General features: G+C 45.4%; 1 protein-coding gene across 8 annotated transcripts in view; it reads right to left on the bottom strand.

Moving 5' to 3' along the window:
* pde4a (phosphodiesterase 4A, cAMP-specific) overlaps nucleotides 1-17,350 on the bottom strand; it is a 49,068-nt gene that overhangs the window by 11,151 nt on the left and 20,567 nt on the right. For all 8 annotated transcript variants that reach the window (XM_027027284.3, XM_081698428.1, XM_081698431.1 and 5 more), the window contains 5 exons: nucleotides 11,949-12,134; nucleotides 9,853-9,889; nucleotides 9,612-9,682; nucleotides 8,179-8,228; nucleotides 5,446-5,558 (listed from right to left, as the gene is read on the bottom strand). In XM_027027284.3, the coding sequence (XP_026883085.2) occupies nucleotides 5,446-5,558; nucleotides 8,179-8,228; nucleotides 9,612-9,682; nucleotides 9,853-9,889; nucleotides 11,949-12,134 (457 nt within the window). The remainder of the gene's footprint in view (nucleotides 1-5,445; nucleotides 5,559-8,178; nucleotides 8,229-9,611; nucleotides 9,683-9,852; nucleotides 9,890-11,948; nucleotides 12,135-17,350) is intronic.

Here is a 17,350-nt window from a genome sequence, read left to right as displayed (position 1 = left end):
CATAAACACGCCTGTTCGGGAGCTGCAAAGGAAGTAAACCCAGCTGCAGTCTGAGCAGGCGCACTCCTCGTGGGAGTCGAATGAGACCCCAGCTTCATCCCACCGGCTAGTCCTTCACACGTTACAATCACCATGGCAACTGGCGGGTTTCCTTAGCAACTGCCTCCTCACAGGTCCTTCCTGCGGCATGACAGGAGAGAGGCGGCTGGTTGGGTGACAGTGGGAGAGAGCAGGTGTCTGTTTCTGACCTTCCCCAAGGTCATTACTCTGGGCACCTCTCTCTCTCTACCTCTCTCTCAACATCTTTCTCTACCTCTCTCATCCTTTCTCACTACCTTTCTCGCAAGCTCTCTCTCATTCTCTCTCTATCTCACTCCCAACATCTCTCTCTACCTCTTTCTCACTCTCTCAACATCCCTCTCAATATATCTCTCTCCCTACATCTTTCTCTACCTCTCTCTCTCAGACCTGCTCTGCATCACACTTTTCCACTCCAATCTCTTTGTTGTTGCATTGCTGTTGTTGCATCACCCCCCACCCAAGACTTTTCTTCCTCTTTCTGGCCAATCACTTGTCTTCTAATTACTCTGCCCACACATCAGACTGCCCATAGCTCAGCTTGGATGAGGTGTCTGATGACTGGCCATGTGGCATAAAGATCAGGCACATTAAAACAGTTTGGCGGCGTTGAAACACCACGGCCAAATCCAAACCACGCCATTGCCCTCAGAATGCCCTCAGACTGCAGACTGACACCACATGGCCCACGTCTCTTGTTTACATCTCAGAGTACCCAGCACCGCAGCACGATCAGCTCTCTAATGAGCACATGAATGTATGTGATCAGACGTGGGTGGCAAAGATCTTCACGCTCGCTGTGAGCAGTTTGATCAGCATGAGCTTACATGCTGTGGACCCAATCCAGGGCCCAGCAGACCTGCAGTGTGTGGTTCTGCTCCAGAGCCCAGCAGACCCATAGTATGATTCTTTCTCCACACTGCAGTACATTACCGCACATACTGTCCCAAAGCTCTGTTCACATGATGCTGAGTCACAAATACAACACTCTTGCTCTGCCAGTGTTTTAGCAGGCATCCTCGAGAGAGCCAGGCTGGTACAAGAGCACAAGAAGCTGAAATGTCTGCTCACTTACTAAGAAATATGGAGACTACTAGGAGACCAGGCCACTGTCTAGGTCTGTTCAGTGGCACCAAATGAGCTTATTCGGATTGCAAAAAAAAACTTATTACAGGGGAAAAAAGGAAAACACTAGTAATTCAGTCATTTTCAGTTCAGGGCACTACACAATTAAGGTTCACCTTAAGCTCAGAGTTCCACATTCAGAACCCCAAAGACCACGGTGGAGATATGTCAGCTCCTATTTAAGCATAAGCAAAGGATGTTTTTTTTCATAAGTTAAAAACACAGATCTTTACAACAAGGCTAAGAAGAGCCAAGGATAATAATAATAATAATAATAATAATAATAATAATAATAATAATAATAATAATAATAATAAAGTTTATTATTCCAAAATTATTTCAAAAGGTTTTAAAAGTACTTTACAGATAAAATGAAATGGAATAAATTAAGATAAAAATAGAACTTAAAAATAAAGAAAATGTCAGAGCAGAAAAGTGAAATGCAATAAGATAAAAATTTAATATAAAATAGTATAATTTTTGCAGCAGTATAATTTCAAGGTAAACTAAGCTATGAACATATAGCACAAAGACAGCCTAAGAGTTTGAGAGACAGCACATTGCAGTATCCACACAACATCCAGGCCATGTTAACACCGTCCAACTACATGTATGGAAGAATCTCTGTCTGAAATAGCCAACTCTCTGCCAAATTACCAGACTGCAGCATGAGGACTCACAGGTAGCTTCAAGGCTAGTGCAAAAGGAGTGGAAGAAAGGAGGTATGGAGAGAGAGGAGGTGAGAGAGAGCCTGAGAAGGGAGGGATAGGGAGAGAAGGAGAGCAAGAGAGAGAATGAGAGTGGCAAGGAGCAGACGCTCTTCATCAGTGTCGCTCTGTCTGCCACAACAAAAACAACAGAAGCCATGTGACCCAAAGAATTGCCATCTTCTGTGTGCCTCAGGCATGAGGTCAGAGGTCAGAGCCTAGAACTGACCTCATGCTCAAGGCAAAGACTTCAGTGGTTGACAGACACTAGTTGACAGACACAAGTATTGTGGCACAAATATACCAGGCACGTAATTTCCTTTGTCCATCCCTGAAAAACTTTGTCCATCCCTGACATTTCCATTTTTGCTGTCTAACCCAGAAATGTCTTTTTGCTAAATTACCTAACCATCTTTGGTCCCCCACCCCACCCCACTCCATCCCAGTTCCAGCTCAATGCCTAATCCAACAATTACTTGAGGAAAACTCTCCTTCCCCTGCCCTCCAGGTTGTACCAGCTTCACACCAATTGGCTGGCTGTAGAGTTGCACATCCTGTGCCTACCTGGTCCCACCAGCCGATGAGCCAGGGTTTGGCGCAGGTGTCGCAGAACAGATCCACCAGGTGGGTCCTGTGCTCGGCGGTTTGCCCTACCCCCTCCAGCACCACACTACTGCTGCTGCTGCAGGCTGCCTCCATCTCCAGCTCCACCCTTCCCCTCCCCTGCAGGCAGCTGTAGCTGGAGGAATGGGGTGGCCGGGGTGAGGCAGGCGACTCGAGGCCCTCCACCATGCCCATGCTGAGTGAAGGGGGTGGCGTGGATCGCTGGCACAGGCAGGAGGCACGGCAGTGCAGTGGAGTGGGCCCAGGGCGTGGACCCCAGCGGCATGCGTGCGCCGTCAGGGTATGGGCGCCCAGGCCACAGCCGACCCGGCCAGGACTCTCCAGAGCGATGTATTGGCCCGGAGGGGCGAGTGTGGGGAAGCAGACTAGAGTCCAGCAGCGCGCGGGGGGGGGGGGGGGGTCTCTGTCTCCGCCTCTCGCTAATGCTCTACATACAGGTGTCGGGTCACGGACTGGTCCGTCCGGAGGATTGCGGGCAGGGGCTCTGCGGCGGGCAAGAGGCGCCCTGTGAACAACTTGCCCAGAGCCGGTGGGTGCGCAGGCTGATGAGGCTACATCGCATCCCAGCTGATGAGCAGAATGGAGCAGACAGAAGCAGAATCCAGTAGGAAGGTGGAGAAAGGAAGGGAGAGGAATAGACAAATATGGAGAATTTGTGAGAGAGGAGACCGTCTGAAGGGCACGGGGGGTGGGGGGTGATGGAGACAGTGCAGCGACAGGAAGAAACACAAGGATGGAGATGTAGAGGGAAGGAAGGTGAGAGGCTAGAATCAAGAGGGATGAGAAAGGCAGTGAGAGAGAGAAAGAAAGACAGAAAGAGAAAGCGAGAGAGAGAGAGAGATATGATGGGATAGTATGGAAGCAAACAACGCAGCCAGCTGAGCACTGACAGGGATGCAGTAATCCACAGCACACAGAGTCAAAAAAAAAAGACAAGCGACAGACACAAGTGCAGGAAAACAAGGCAACAAAGAGTGAGTTGGCGCCTTTGGCGGCTAATCGAATCGCTCCAAAGTCCAAGCCGAGCGCGGGTCTGGGAAAATCGCCTGTGTTTGGCTGACTGTCCGTGACTCTGCTGCCCCTCCCCCACCCCGGAGCTCCGAGCCGGGGCCCAGTGTTCTGGGTGCGTGTGGCGATCGTGCTCCTGCAGCAGCCGGTCCAGCACGGCTGCGTCTCCTCCGCACGACCCCCTCGCGGCTGAGTCCACCCGCTATCTGATTCCCTGCTGCCTTCTCCTGTGCCTCGTGTTCTCTCCCTCCGTCTCCCTGGATGCTGCAGACGGCTCTCGCACGCTAGTCAGCCTGCTCTGGCAGGAGGAGCGCGCATGAGCATGTTTTTTTTTGTGTGTGTGTGTGTGTGTGTGTGTGTGCGCGTGTGCAAGCACGCACTACCCTGAATGCGCATGTGCTGCAGAGGGCATGTCAGTGTGTGGGAAAAAAGGAGAAGGTATGTGTGTGTGTGTGTGTGTGTGTATGTGTGTGTGTGTGTGTGTGTATGTGTGTGTGCATATGTGCGTGTATGTATGAGCATTATCTTTATATATGTCCTCAGTTTATCTCCAATACAAACAAGACTTTAATGAATCTGTAGTCTGTTTACCAACATTCACCTTTCCTCTCTCTCCTTCTCTCTCCTTGCTCCTTTCTCTCTGTCTCTTTCTCTCACACACACATACACACACACACACACACACACACACACACACACACACACACACACACACACACACACACACACACACACACACACACACCACTGTTCTCTTGTTCCATCCTCGATTTACCACGCAGTGTGCATCATGCTAAAATGAAACTGAATAATGGTGTTAAATATTCTAACACAGCAATCTTGACTTTGAGGGAAATTAGAAAAAAAAATGTTCCTGTCTCCTGTTTAAGGGAGAAAGGTACCGATTTTTCATTGGCCGGTACCTAAGCCGCATGCCTTGTGGTCACAATGCAGAGCCAATGGTTAAGCAGGAAGGGTAGAGGCTGCTGCAGTTCGGTAGCAACCAAGGTTAAAGCACAAACATCCGCATCAGGACCCAAGAGCTCCCTCCCTTACCTCCTCCCCATCCTTTCCCTCTCCATCCTCTGTCCCTCCATCACTTGTCTCTCTCTCTCTCTCTCTCTCTCTCTCTCTATTTGTCTCTCTCGCTTTATGTCTCTCTCCCTCTGCTTTTCTCTGTCTCTTGCTCTCTCCCTCTCATAGTGATGGAGAATAATGCTTTGGCTACTTTGGTTGCACGTAAACAATGAAATATGAAATATACATTGGAGAAGGAAATCTATTAGATCTTTCTATCTATCGAGACCTTTCCTTCTCTAGTTTTTGATGGCAAGCACCCACACACATGCAGACATGGTAGTAGGTCCAAAAACAGGAGCCATAGTGGTCAGTAGGTGGTCACCTATAATACCTCCACCTTTTTTTTTGGGGGGGGGGGGGGGGGGGTGTTCGGGGGGCACTGCTTACACCCCGAAATCTAATGCATTATTTGTAGTGTGAGCAGGAATTGTTGGGGGCACCTCCTCCATCCAAAAAAAAAAACCCCTATGCCATGTGGAATGTGTGAGAGTGTGCTGGTGTGCTTACAGAGCCCATGATGGTGACAGAGTCTAACGGCTTGGGACCACAAAGAGGTATCATTCCCTTTCTCCACTACATTCAGCAAGCATCAACCTTCAACATTCTAGCCTTTAAAGTCATAATACATCTGAACATAATAGGTTAGAACCTGGCTCATGGGATTATAGAATACCTATTGGTCTCGGGTACAGCTTGAAACTTTGCTGCCAAGAAAGGCAATCCCCTTCCCACAATTCCATCCCAGGCAATACGACAAATGGGATTATGGGAACTGTAGTAAGCATGTCGCAGTGGTGGCAATGAAATGAGGGTGAAGGCACACCTTGTTGGAAGCCATTTCGCTGACTGAGCGGTGTGTCTGGATGGTCTCCAGCTGGTCTAAACACCAGTCGAGCTCCTCCAGAGTCTCACGAGCCAGCTGCTGGTACGTCTCCTCTGTACGGTGGGGAGAGAGGGGCAAGGGGGAGAGACCCTTAATACAATGGCATACAAACACTGGAGCAATGTTTTAGCATCACTTTCAAAACACAGTAGAAACTGGTTTAAACAACAATGTTTGGGATCTGTCAAAGGAAAGCTCCTGTAAAGTATTCTCCACTTAGACTATTTACTTTCAGAGGATTTATTAATCTTACCCTTAATCAGTACCCTTAAAAGTTGTATTAATCTGACCCTTAATCAGTACTCTAAGAAGTTTTCATGTCTGACTCTTGTCTTCTTTCAGTGACAAAAGAGCAGGAATATTTTAAAATGTTCACAAGGAAAGATCAAATGAATTATGAATAATGTATTTTTTGCCACATGACTTGATTATCACATTTGCTACCAGCAAAAAAAAATGTAAAAATTGTCCTATCTGTGGATGTTTGACAGAAGTTGCTACTGATATAAATAGCTATTAAAATCATATATCAAAAAATGTTTGCTAATGAACACAGAAATGTTGGAACACTTAGATATAGTTTTCAGTGCCAAAGAAAACCAGAACCACCTAAAAGCGAATTAACACTGCCTTCTTTTTGCCTTTTGAAGTTCTATTTCACACTGGCTAAACTGTCATTATGAGCTAATTTCTTGTGTTTTTAGAAGGTAATAGGACTGCAATAGGAAAGCTATTTACTTTATGTTGCAAAACCCAACTGTGTTGTGAAATTCTGGCATATATATATATATATATATATATATATATATATATATATATATATATATATATATATATATATATAATCTTTTGTATCTTCAATCTACCATCAACTGGTCCATGACTAAGTCACTAATCTTTAATAACCTTCAGTGTTAGATGTCACACATGGACTGGGGTCAGGGAAAGGGATGAGAAACATGCTCAAAGCCGTAAGCTTAGCTATAGTCTCAGCCACAGATATTTCACCTACACAGGCGCAAGTAGAATCTGACATCTATAGTGCATTTACCTGGCCACACTATCAGGATCCTGCCAAATGCATTCTGATTGGGTATCCGCGTATATATGCACTTCCGCAAATCGTTTTGTACTTGTCTGATGTAAATCACGTTTTGTTCTACCTCAGGTCTGCCTTAGTGAACAGTTGCACATATATTGAGATACAATGAGCCTTTCAGATCAAGTTATATCAGTGGGACTGAAAAAGATGTGTGAGGTCCATGGTATCTCACCATTAAAAGTAGTTCAAGAGTTGTGCTTAAAGCAGTTAGTAATAAGTAAGAATTAAAAATTATTTTTATTGAAGGGGTTATGTAAAACTTTTGGCAATCATTTGCTAGGCTATAGTCCTGTTCAGATTGAGTATCTGTTCTTTTTGTTTATTTGCTTTGCTGTTGCATCAGAATTAGTGTAGGCGTAATGATTTTATTACTGAATACTGGCCTCTTCATTATGCTGCCATTGTTTTTGGATTGCACTTACATTTTTTTTATTTAAAAAAAATCATTTCAAAAATCAATCAATAAATAAAAATAAAATTATTAAATAAATAAAATTATTAGGCTCAACATTTTAATAGCCTACGTTAAAAAGGCTTCATATGGCCTGGCATGCCAGTGCTGTGCTAGTATCATGCTGGTTCTGTCCTAGTATTTGATAGTGTGTGTTGTGCTAATCTCAGGATAACAGGCTCAGCAGTGTTGATGAAATTTTTACACATTAATGTCACCACTGGGTTCATCACCCCAAAATGTTCAAACAGCAGAAACTAGCCATAAATAAAAGTCTAACAGATTGATGTGTATAGATGTGTACAGATGTGTACACCTACAAGATGTTTCTAATAAAGCGGGTGGTAAGAAGTTTTAACTTCATTTAACTGAAGAAAAATACCCCAAGGAGACTAAAATATTCATTTATAATTCTCAGAGAAAAACATTTTTTAACCCGTCATATAACTTAGTCTAAAGATGTGTTGCCTGACCAGCTAATGCAGCTCTAGCTCAAAGAATGTGTGTGTGTGTGTGTGTGAGGGAACATTTACAGGCAAAAGCATATTGGTGTTTATCTAATGCTGCAGTGGGTCTACACAGAGAGATTAATTAAACAGCAAAACCATCCCGAGTCCTCTTGATCCAAAATGAAATGACCAGAAAGTTTACTTACTACTAAAGTCTACTTATTACTAAAGATTACAGGTGAACCCTGTCCAAAAGAGGTAGTAGTATTGTAGTATTGGTCATATGTATCTCCCTCACTGTGGCATAGGGGGCGATATGGAGTGAAAGGCTTTTTCATCACCACCAGATGATTTGTGATTTTATTTTCTCCAGAGGCTAGCAACTGAGAGTTGTTCTTAGCTTGATTAGAGTCTGGTATGCCTCCAGCCCCTGCTGTCCATATGGTTCCACTGCGTCCGATGATATAATTCGTTTTGTACTGGCAGCAGTGCCTACCACAGGAAGCCTGGTGGAAGTGAATGTGAGAGACAGTGTGTGGGAAGAGCGGTAGTGTGTGTGTGTGTGTGTGTGTGTGTGTGTGTGTGTGTGTGTGTGTGTGTGTGTGTGTGTGTGTGTGTTGGGGGGTGGGGGTGTGCTCAACAGTTGCTAAGTTTTAATACAGTAAACATACCAGAGAGCGTTGCTGGGGGAACGGTGGGTTGGCTTGTCACTGGCGACCTCCTGTGGACAAAAAGAGAATTACAGACTATGGGTGACTGGAAAGAACTTTCTGTTGGCAGAAGCAGGAGACTGGCCTGTGCTGTCAGCTCAGTGGGAGATCAAAAACCTTTACCGTAAAGGGATCAGCTGATGTGCATTCCCAGAAAACATATCCATTGCATCTAACATTATCATTTCACATAATACATTTTTAAATTATTATACACTGTCTTGTATGTGTACCACCTACACTATATGGACATACCGCTTGATCATTGAATTTCAGCATGGTACTCTAATTGAATGCCATTATTGCAACAAGTCAGTTTGTGAAATTTCTTCCCTACTAGATATTTTATAATCAGCTTTGAGTGGTATTATTGAAACGTGTAAGCATTTAGGAACCACTGCAACTCAACCACTCAGTCACAGCAACTCAGCAGACCATGAAAGTTACAGAGCATGGTCACCGAGTGCTAAGGTGCATAGTGTGTAAAAGTCACCAACGCTGTGCTGACTTAATAAAAGCTTCAAATCTCCTCTTGCATTAACATCAGCAAAAAAACTGCGTGCCGGGAGCTTCATGGCATGGGTTTTCATGGCTGAGCAGCTGCATGCAAGCCTTACATCACCAAGCACAATGCAAAGCGACAGATGAAGTGGTGTAAAGCACAGTGCCACTGGACTCTGGAGCAGTGGAAATGTGCTCTCAGGGGTGACAACTGTGCTTTAGTGCACAAAGCAAGGTCCATAAAGGCATAGTTGGGTGAGTTTGGTGTGGAAGAACCTGACTGGCCCACATAGAGCGCTGACCTCAACCCTATCGACCTCACAAATATATGAATGAGCAAATATTGTCAAAGGCACACTCCAAAATCTTGTAGAAAGCCTTCCCTGAAGACTGGAACTGCCCAACAATTTTGTCCATATATAGTGAATATTAAAGATTCACTGTCTGGAGCAATGCTCAGAATGGGGGGAAAAAAAATTAAATTAAAAATCCTACAGATAAAAAAGAAACACAAATAAGTAGTTCAACCAGAATAATTAGCTATCTTCAGAGTACACAGCAGACATAGGAGATATCAGCAATGTAATTTTTTTGGCAACTGATATAAGCAAATGGAGGTGATCAACACTGAAAATGTGCTAAAAGCAACCATCTCCTTCCTAGACTTGAACAGCTTAAGAAATATCTCTGAATGTCCTACTTTCCATAAAACTAAAGAAACTAAAGAAACACAGGTCCAGCTCTATAGATGAAATGCAGGAAATCTCTGAGTAGATACTAAGGGCACAAAACTTGTCTTTATTAAATTTGTGTTATGCCAGATGCAAAAGAATGCTGCTCTGAGCTAGAGCAGCAGAAGGTTGAAGTAAAGGATACTGTGGAATGGTACTGACTTGCTGGTGGGTGTCGTGACATTGGCAAGAATGGTGAAGTTGCTTCTGACAGTTCGAAGACTGGCCAACACCTAGGGTAGAGGGCGGGGAGAGGGTGGAGAGAGGGAGGGGAAGAGGGCAGGACAGGGCAACAGAGAGGGTAGAGACACAAAGAAAACAGGATGCTAAGTCTGTCTTTGCAAGTCTTGGGCAAACCTCACTATGAAGCTGCATGTAGTTCCTAGTAGGCAGTAGGCCTTACCTGAGCAAAAGGGGTGACTATGAGATCTTCAGCATGTCTGTAAAGAGAGCGAGAGAAAGAGTGAGAGAGAGTCACTCTAAACGTGAAGGAAAGACCTGCTCTACACTCAACAGCCACTTTATTAGACATACTACAGCTCAAGTCTATAGCACATTGACATGCACAATTTATATATCTGCTGATGGCTGCTGTCAGGGGCCAGCCACTCTCAGCTGAGCAGTGTCACTATGCCTGTGTGTGTGCATGTGAGTGTGTGTGTTTGTGTGTGTGTGTGTGTGTGTGTGTGTGTGTGTGTGTGTGTGTGTGTGTGTGTGTGTGTGTGTATGTGCACGTGCATGTGTGTGCATGCATGTGTGTGCATGCATGTGTGTGTGTGCATTTGAGTATGTGTGGGTGTGTGTGTGTGTGTGTGTGTGTGTGTGTGTGTGTGTGTGTGTGTGTGTGTGTGTGTGTGTGTGTGTGTGTGTATAAACTGAGCAGTTACACTGACAAGTGTAAATTCCTGAGCCACACTGCTCTGCCTGCTAACCCTGTGCCAGCTCAACCCCCACATCCATGCCACATGCATGCCAGTGTTAATGCAGTGTTGAAATGGTCTGCCACAGGAATAACAGGGCCAGCAGTGGTTCCCTGACACTGACCAGTGATGAACAGGGTAGAAGGGGACACATGCGCTACTACAGCTGGGCTTCAGTCTGGAACTGTACACTTATAAAATACACTTATAGACTAGGAATACATAAATATACTTATAGGCTAGATGCACATAAATACACTTATAGGCTAGATGCACATAATTACACTTATAGGCTAGATGCACATAATTACACTTATAGGCTAGGTGTAAATAATACATACACATATAGGTTAGGTGAATATAATAAATACACATAGGCTAGTTGTACATAATAAATACACATATAGGCTAGATGTACATAAATACACTTATAGGCTAGCTGTATGTAATATATATACTTATAGTCTAGGTGTATATAATACATACACATAGGATAGATGTACATAGTACATACACTTTTATGCTAGGTGTACATAAATGCACTTATAGGCTAGGTGTATATAATAAATGCACTTATAGGCTAGGTGTATATAATAAATACACTTATAGGCTAGGTGTACATAATAAAGCTAAGTGCCATAAATGTAAATGTAATTTACATTTATACCTTAATGCCATAAATCTAAAATGTAAATGTAAATGTAATAAATACACTTATAGGCTAGGTGTACATGTCACGGAAGGCTCTGGCCCCCATGAGTCACGTGGTACGGCCCGCCGTGTGCAGGGGATTCACATTTGTACTGTTTGTAACCACGCCCTCTGGCATTACACACTTGCATTGGGTTTAATGTTGAATTTCTGTCTGTCTATTTAAACCCCTGTCAGTGTGTGCATCCTCGTTGGTCATTGTCCCTACGTGTGTGTTAATTTCGATCTCTGTAGCCATAACGTTAGTTTGTGTAGTCCAATGTTAAAGTGTATGTGTTCTTCCTTTAATGTTAAGTGTAGAGTCATGTTTACTGTAAGTGTTGTGTGTGAGTGCCACCTGTGTAGTATATGTTTAATGTTAATAAACGTCTTGCTCCGTCGAGGAAGTCTGTGCGTCCTGCTGCACGACCTGTGGCACTCGGGCCAGAAACGTACAGTACATAAATACACTTATGGGCTAGGTGTATATAATAAATACATTTATAGGCTAGGTGTATATAATACATACACTTATGGGCTAGGTGTATATAAATACACTTATAGGCTAGGTGTACCTTAAAAATGCACACAAAGTATAGTCCCAAGGTTGGTTTAATACAACTGCTGGTGAGTGTGTTACAACCCAAAGAACAGCTAAGTGATGCGTGTGAACAGATTAGTGATGAATGTGAATGTAATTGATGCACATGAGCAGGGAAATGATGCATGTGAAGATAAGTGATGCGAGATAGATAAGTATCGTGCATGAGCAGGTAAGTGACGTTTGTGAACAGGTACGGGATGCATGTGAAGGTAAGTGATGCGTTTGAGTAGGTAAGGTCATGATTCACCCATGAGCTGCTGTTGTGGCCCTGCAGATAATGCTTACCCCTCGCTATTAACGGAGGAGTTGCGGGACATGGTCTTGGGGGACATGTCGTAGTCGGAGTCAGAGCGATACAGGAAGGACTCACGCCTGCCACTCTGGGGGAAGGAGGGGTGGAGCACCAGACCAGGACTCGCCTGCAAATCCATCGGACTACGTCCAGGAGACGGTCCATTCTCTCCATCGAAACTGGAGAGAGAGAAACAGAAAGAGAGAGTTGAGAGTAAGAAATGGATAGAGTGTGAGCATGAGAGAGAAAAAGATGGCAACGCCAAGAGATTGAGAGTAAGAAAGAGGCAGAAAATATAAAGAAAAAAGAGGGCAAAAACAAGATGAAAAAAGAGATAAACAGAGCGAAAGGTCTTGTCATTTCCATTAAGCACACAGACACCCCTGCCCCAGACAGCATTAGCTTTTTTTCTCCCGTCCTGCACAGGGCAAATGGCACTGATATTGCAGATTTTGTGATTGGCTGTCCATCTCTCCAGACAGCTAATGCTCTTAGACTTTGTAACGGTCACAGGTTGCTGCCCAATGACAGCACCTCCATTAGCATCATTAGCCTATTAGCCCAGTCAGTGAAACTCCCATAATCACTGGAACGGTTTATTAGCCTTACTGTAATGCGGTTTATTAGCCTTACTGTAAACAAGAACGAAAGTGCACAAAAGTGACAGAGCTTGTTGGATAGAAAAGTCACCGCGCATGAATGCACGTAGCTCGATTGCAGGTTCTAAAGTGTGTTTGTACAGTGCTAATGCGAACAGGCGCATGGACAAGAACTGAAGGCTCCAGAACATCATGGAAGTTTTATGGCCCTCCCAGCCAATTCTGCACAACAGCTGTGGCTGTCAGCATAGCAGCATGGAATGGCACCCAGCCTAAGAGGGCATACGGGTGCAGCAGAAGGCGGAGCGTAGTGTAGAAGCAGGGACTATAGTGGCCAGGGGAAGAGAGCCAGGAAAGTAAGATACCTGGAGACGGAGTCCCAGGAACGCCTCAGGCATAAAAAAAACCCAGCTGCTTTGCAGGTGGAGGCCCAAGTCTGGCGTGTCTGGGCTCAGAGGTGAGGCAGGGTGGGTCGGGAGGCGGTGGCCCACCACACCCCTCCCACAGCTCAAAGCTGCACTCCAACCTCCTCTGAGTCATCACTATGGAATTCTGGGTATGCTGTAACACCCAAAACCTTAGATACACATGAGAACTACAAAAAAGCTCAAATGCACACACACATGACAAAACAACAAAAATATGCACATGTATTACAAAAAAAACAAAACAAAAAAACAACACAAATACACACATGAATTACAAGAAAAGCTACAAGGTTTCAGCATCAGAGTTTAATAGCGGGCAAGATTTCAGTCTGTTGTCTTTCTCTTATTTTTTCCCTTTCTCTCTCTCTCGTTATCTCTCTGTCAGTCAGACGTCCTCCCCCTCACTCTCCCTCTCACTCTCACTCTAATAACCCTGTTCCCACACAAAATGGAAAAAAGGATAAATAAAAGCCTGAACGTCAACGGCAGCATCCAGAGCCACGCAGGCTGTTACTGGCGCCGAGCTATAGCACCACTCTGCTGTGGGAGCTAGTGCTGCTGGGTGAAGGCTGCAGCAGCTGCATGCCAGTCTCTTTTATGGCTGGCCTGTTTTATGAGGCTGGGGCAGATGCAGGCATACCTTCCTGCATACCTTCCTCTCCCTTTCTGTTTCTCTGTGTAGCTTTCTGAAACTCCTCTTACCTCCTAGTACACAGTTCTACTTGGAAAAGAAAAACAGATCGTCATGAGGACCGAAGACGCTTGGTTAACGGGGAACTGGCGTGGAATAGCAATGCTCCAGAGAGAAAAGAGAAGAACACACACTGAGAGGGGAAGAGAAAGAAAGAGAGAGAGAGCGAGAGAGAGAGAGAGAGAGAGAGAGAGAGAGAGAGAGAGAGAGAGAGATGGAGGTGGTGAGTCACTGCCTATCTAAATGTTTGCATACCATGAAAGCCTGGAGCATGTGATATTTTCCTCCAAATCCATTTTTGTTTTTCCAGAAATAAACAGGTGGTTGGCCTTCGAGACAAAACTTCCCAGTTACTTACTTAAGTCTTACTTACTTAAGATGGTACCATGCCCCCAGTCTAAATAAACTCACTTTTCTAACAGGAACTAATTCCTTACAAACTCTTTGATCACACCAAAAAAGATTTATAACATTAAATGAGTAACAGAGGGAGGGTGTGTGTGTGTGTGTGTGTGTGTGTGTGTGTGTGTGTGTGTGTGTGTGTAAAACAGAGAGCGTGGAGGGGAGAAAGACAGAGAAAGAGAGAGAATGAGTGGGCGCGCACAGGCCATGTGCCTTCGCTGTATCATGTTAATATTTTTTAAAGTCACGTGACGTCTCTGAAACTAGGAGAGAGAGCGAGAGAGAGAGCCACGCGTCACGTGTCACTCTAGCGCTCGAATACCATCCGCAGAGGAACAAATCATAAATAAGACTCTTGTCAGCCGTCATTTTTTCCTGAATCTCCCCTTTCCTCGTGGGTCCTAACGCCCTTTTCCTGCTCCATCCAGCTTCTTTTAGATTTTTATGCTATTTTTCCTGTCTCTTCCACTCGTTCTCCCATCATCTGTCTCTCAAGATCTTCAACGCCCTCTCTCTGCGTTGTTCTCTGTAATTTGTCTCTGTGGATGTGAGTCAGTGCCGAAGAAAGCACGAGCCAAGCGCGCGCTGCTACACCGGCGCGTTCGTTTGTTTATAGGCCACGGGAGACCCGCAGAGCATACTCACTGAGTCATGGACAGAAAAGACGTTTTTACATATGAAAACGTAAGCTGGCGTGGCAACCGTCGAAGAGCACACATGTGGAAAATTAAACGGGAGCGGTGCACTCTGCGTGTCCCATGAGGCCTTACAGAATCTTAACAGAGGTAGTGAAAATTTTGGCTAGGTTTGTAATACGTTTGCGTTGCATATGACCTAACTATTGTCTTGAAAACGCGCTAGATTAATACACCTTGAAAAACGCAATTAATATGCATCAATAGTCAAGGGGGGGGGGGGGATCACAAGCTGAGCTAATGCACGAGAAACACGCTCGCCCTGCTTCCTTTGAGCGCACAGTGATTATAGGATACGGCGTTGGCAGCGAGACAGAGCGCAGAACAGTGGACAATGACAAGATGATCAGAGGGTGCATGGAGGAAAGAATTAGTGCCAGCTGGGTGCGCCTTGCCCTATAAACGATAACATGCTAAAACCAGACCTTCCCCGAGCAGCAGGGAAACAAATGCTGGCACACTGATGGCTTTGTCTTCCTGGCCTGGCTCTTTGAATTACTGACCTTGCAGTGACTGTACGGAGCCTTCAATGTGACAATAATTGCTGCAGATAAGTACTGCGATATTGATGTGCTTTGAGGAAAAAGGCCGGGAAGCACCCACTGGCCAGGACGAGTAAGCCACGACGAGCTAAAATTCACAACAACTCGCACGTGTAGAGTTTTCGAGGGCTTTGGCGTGTGCTGAGCTCTTTCCGAAGGTTTGTATGGTTTCGAGGGCTATACTGACATGGCTAGCATTCGACGAGTGCTCTTAGTTATTCTGCGATCCGCCAAGATTCTCCCTTTGTAGCTTTTGCGCTGACAGTATGAAATTAAATTAAAATAATTTAAAAAATAATAATAAACTCAAGCGCGTGACTAATCAAGCAGGGAAATTGACGCTACTCGGAGAAGTTGCAGTGAGTCACAGAAATTTGGAATTAAAAGGTGCCCCCTTCTCGTACTTCTCCTGCAAAACAAAGCTATGCCTGCTATTACTGTTATTTATTCTGAGACCACACACTCAAAGAGTGAGCCACACTTTGGCTCACTCCCTTAGTCATATCCACTGGCCCTCAGTCATGCCATATCCACTACTGCAGACCTGCCCTGTGAGCTTCAAATCACCTCTTCGGCCGAATCACCACGTTTGCAGCGGTAACTACTCTCAGTTGTAAAGGCCCAGAGAAGGCCCTTGCACCACTTTAAAATAAAATATTTTGATTATGTCCCATTACTAACCCGTTTTTTAGCAGGCTTTGAAGCCGTAGTTATTGAGCTGATATGGCTTAATTAAACCGCACACTATGCAATGGATTTCCTGGGTCTTTTCCGCTGACCCCGTGATTGATTCTTCATTAAAAGTGAACTGGCCGCACGAGTCCCGTAGGCTTTGCTGACACACCAGTCGGAGCTGCACTGCAAGCACTCCATCACCAGGCAGTGAGTACATTCCTCTACTGGGATTTTTTAATTTAAAAGAAAAAAGGACCCTGGAGAAAACATCCTTGAGCCTCCTTTGCAGAGTTAGTACTTAACCCCCCACATGTATGCCCTCACCTCTCTCTCTCTGTCTCTTGCGTGCACTCACACACGCACACACACACACACACACACACACACACACACACACACACATACTCATCCCTGTGTTGCCCAGGTCTGTGGAGAGTTATTTCCTGTCTCTGCCTCCTCCAGTGCCAAGCACATTTCCACGTGTGCCCCATTGCCCCCATCCACCCCTCCCCCCAGCTGACACAAGCAAATCGCCCCCACCTCTCTGCTTAGAGCTGCATGCTTCACCTATACATTTAGCACCTGCCAGATTTGTGTGCTCAGTGGGGATCGGGGGGGGGGGGGTTGGGGAGGAAGGGGGGTGGTGGAGAGGGGTGGTGGACTGGGGGGAACAGGGGAGATAGAAAGTGTGTTTGTGTGTAAGTGTTAAGGAGAGGGGGTAGGTGTTTGTTCCAAAGACTGGAACAAAAAGCTGCCATCTACTTTACTGCTGCACATCATTCCTCGCACACTGAGCAGCACCTGATCCAGAGCAGCATCCAGAGCAGCTCGGAGGCAGTTCATTGAGCAGCACCATCATTCCAGCTGCTTATTACATCAAGGCCACATCTCAGCCTCACCGCTGACTCACTTGGATATTTTAGGGGTATGCGTGGAAGCTCACTCTCTCCTTCTCTCTCTTCTTCTCTCTCACCTCTCTATCCTTCTCTATCTATATTCCTCCTTCTCCCTCCCTGCTCTCTCTCTTCTTCCCTCTTTCTTCCTCCATCTCTTGCCCTCTCTTGCTCTCTCTCTCTCCCCCTCTAGACTCTGGAAGCTCAAAGCTGCTCCAGACACGGTCCATTTCTGCACCCACGCAGCACCTGCACTCAGTTCCCTGCTTCCCTCCTCTACTAACCAGGTGGGAAGTAGAGCCATCTTAATTCCAGGACAAAGGGCACAGTCTCCCTTCATCCTCTGACACACACAAACACACACGCTCGCACACATACACACACAGAGACAAAGACAGTGTCAAGCCAAGGCAGACTGGCTACCCTGCAATGGCAGAGCAGGCGTTTAGGGCTTTCCTGGCCAGTTAGGT

Source organism: Electrophorus electricus, chromosome 2 (genome assembly GCF_041902795.1).
Source record: "Electrophorus electricus isolate QZ-2024a chromosome 2, ASM4190279v1, whole genome shotgun sequence".
In the NCBI taxonomy this organism is placed as follows: Eukaryota; Metazoa; Chordata; class Actinopteri; order Gymnotiformes; family Gymnotidae; genus Electrophorus; species Electrophorus electricus.
Note: the sequence above shows the minus strand (reverse complement) of the source record. Positions and strands in the feature narration are given on the sequence as shown.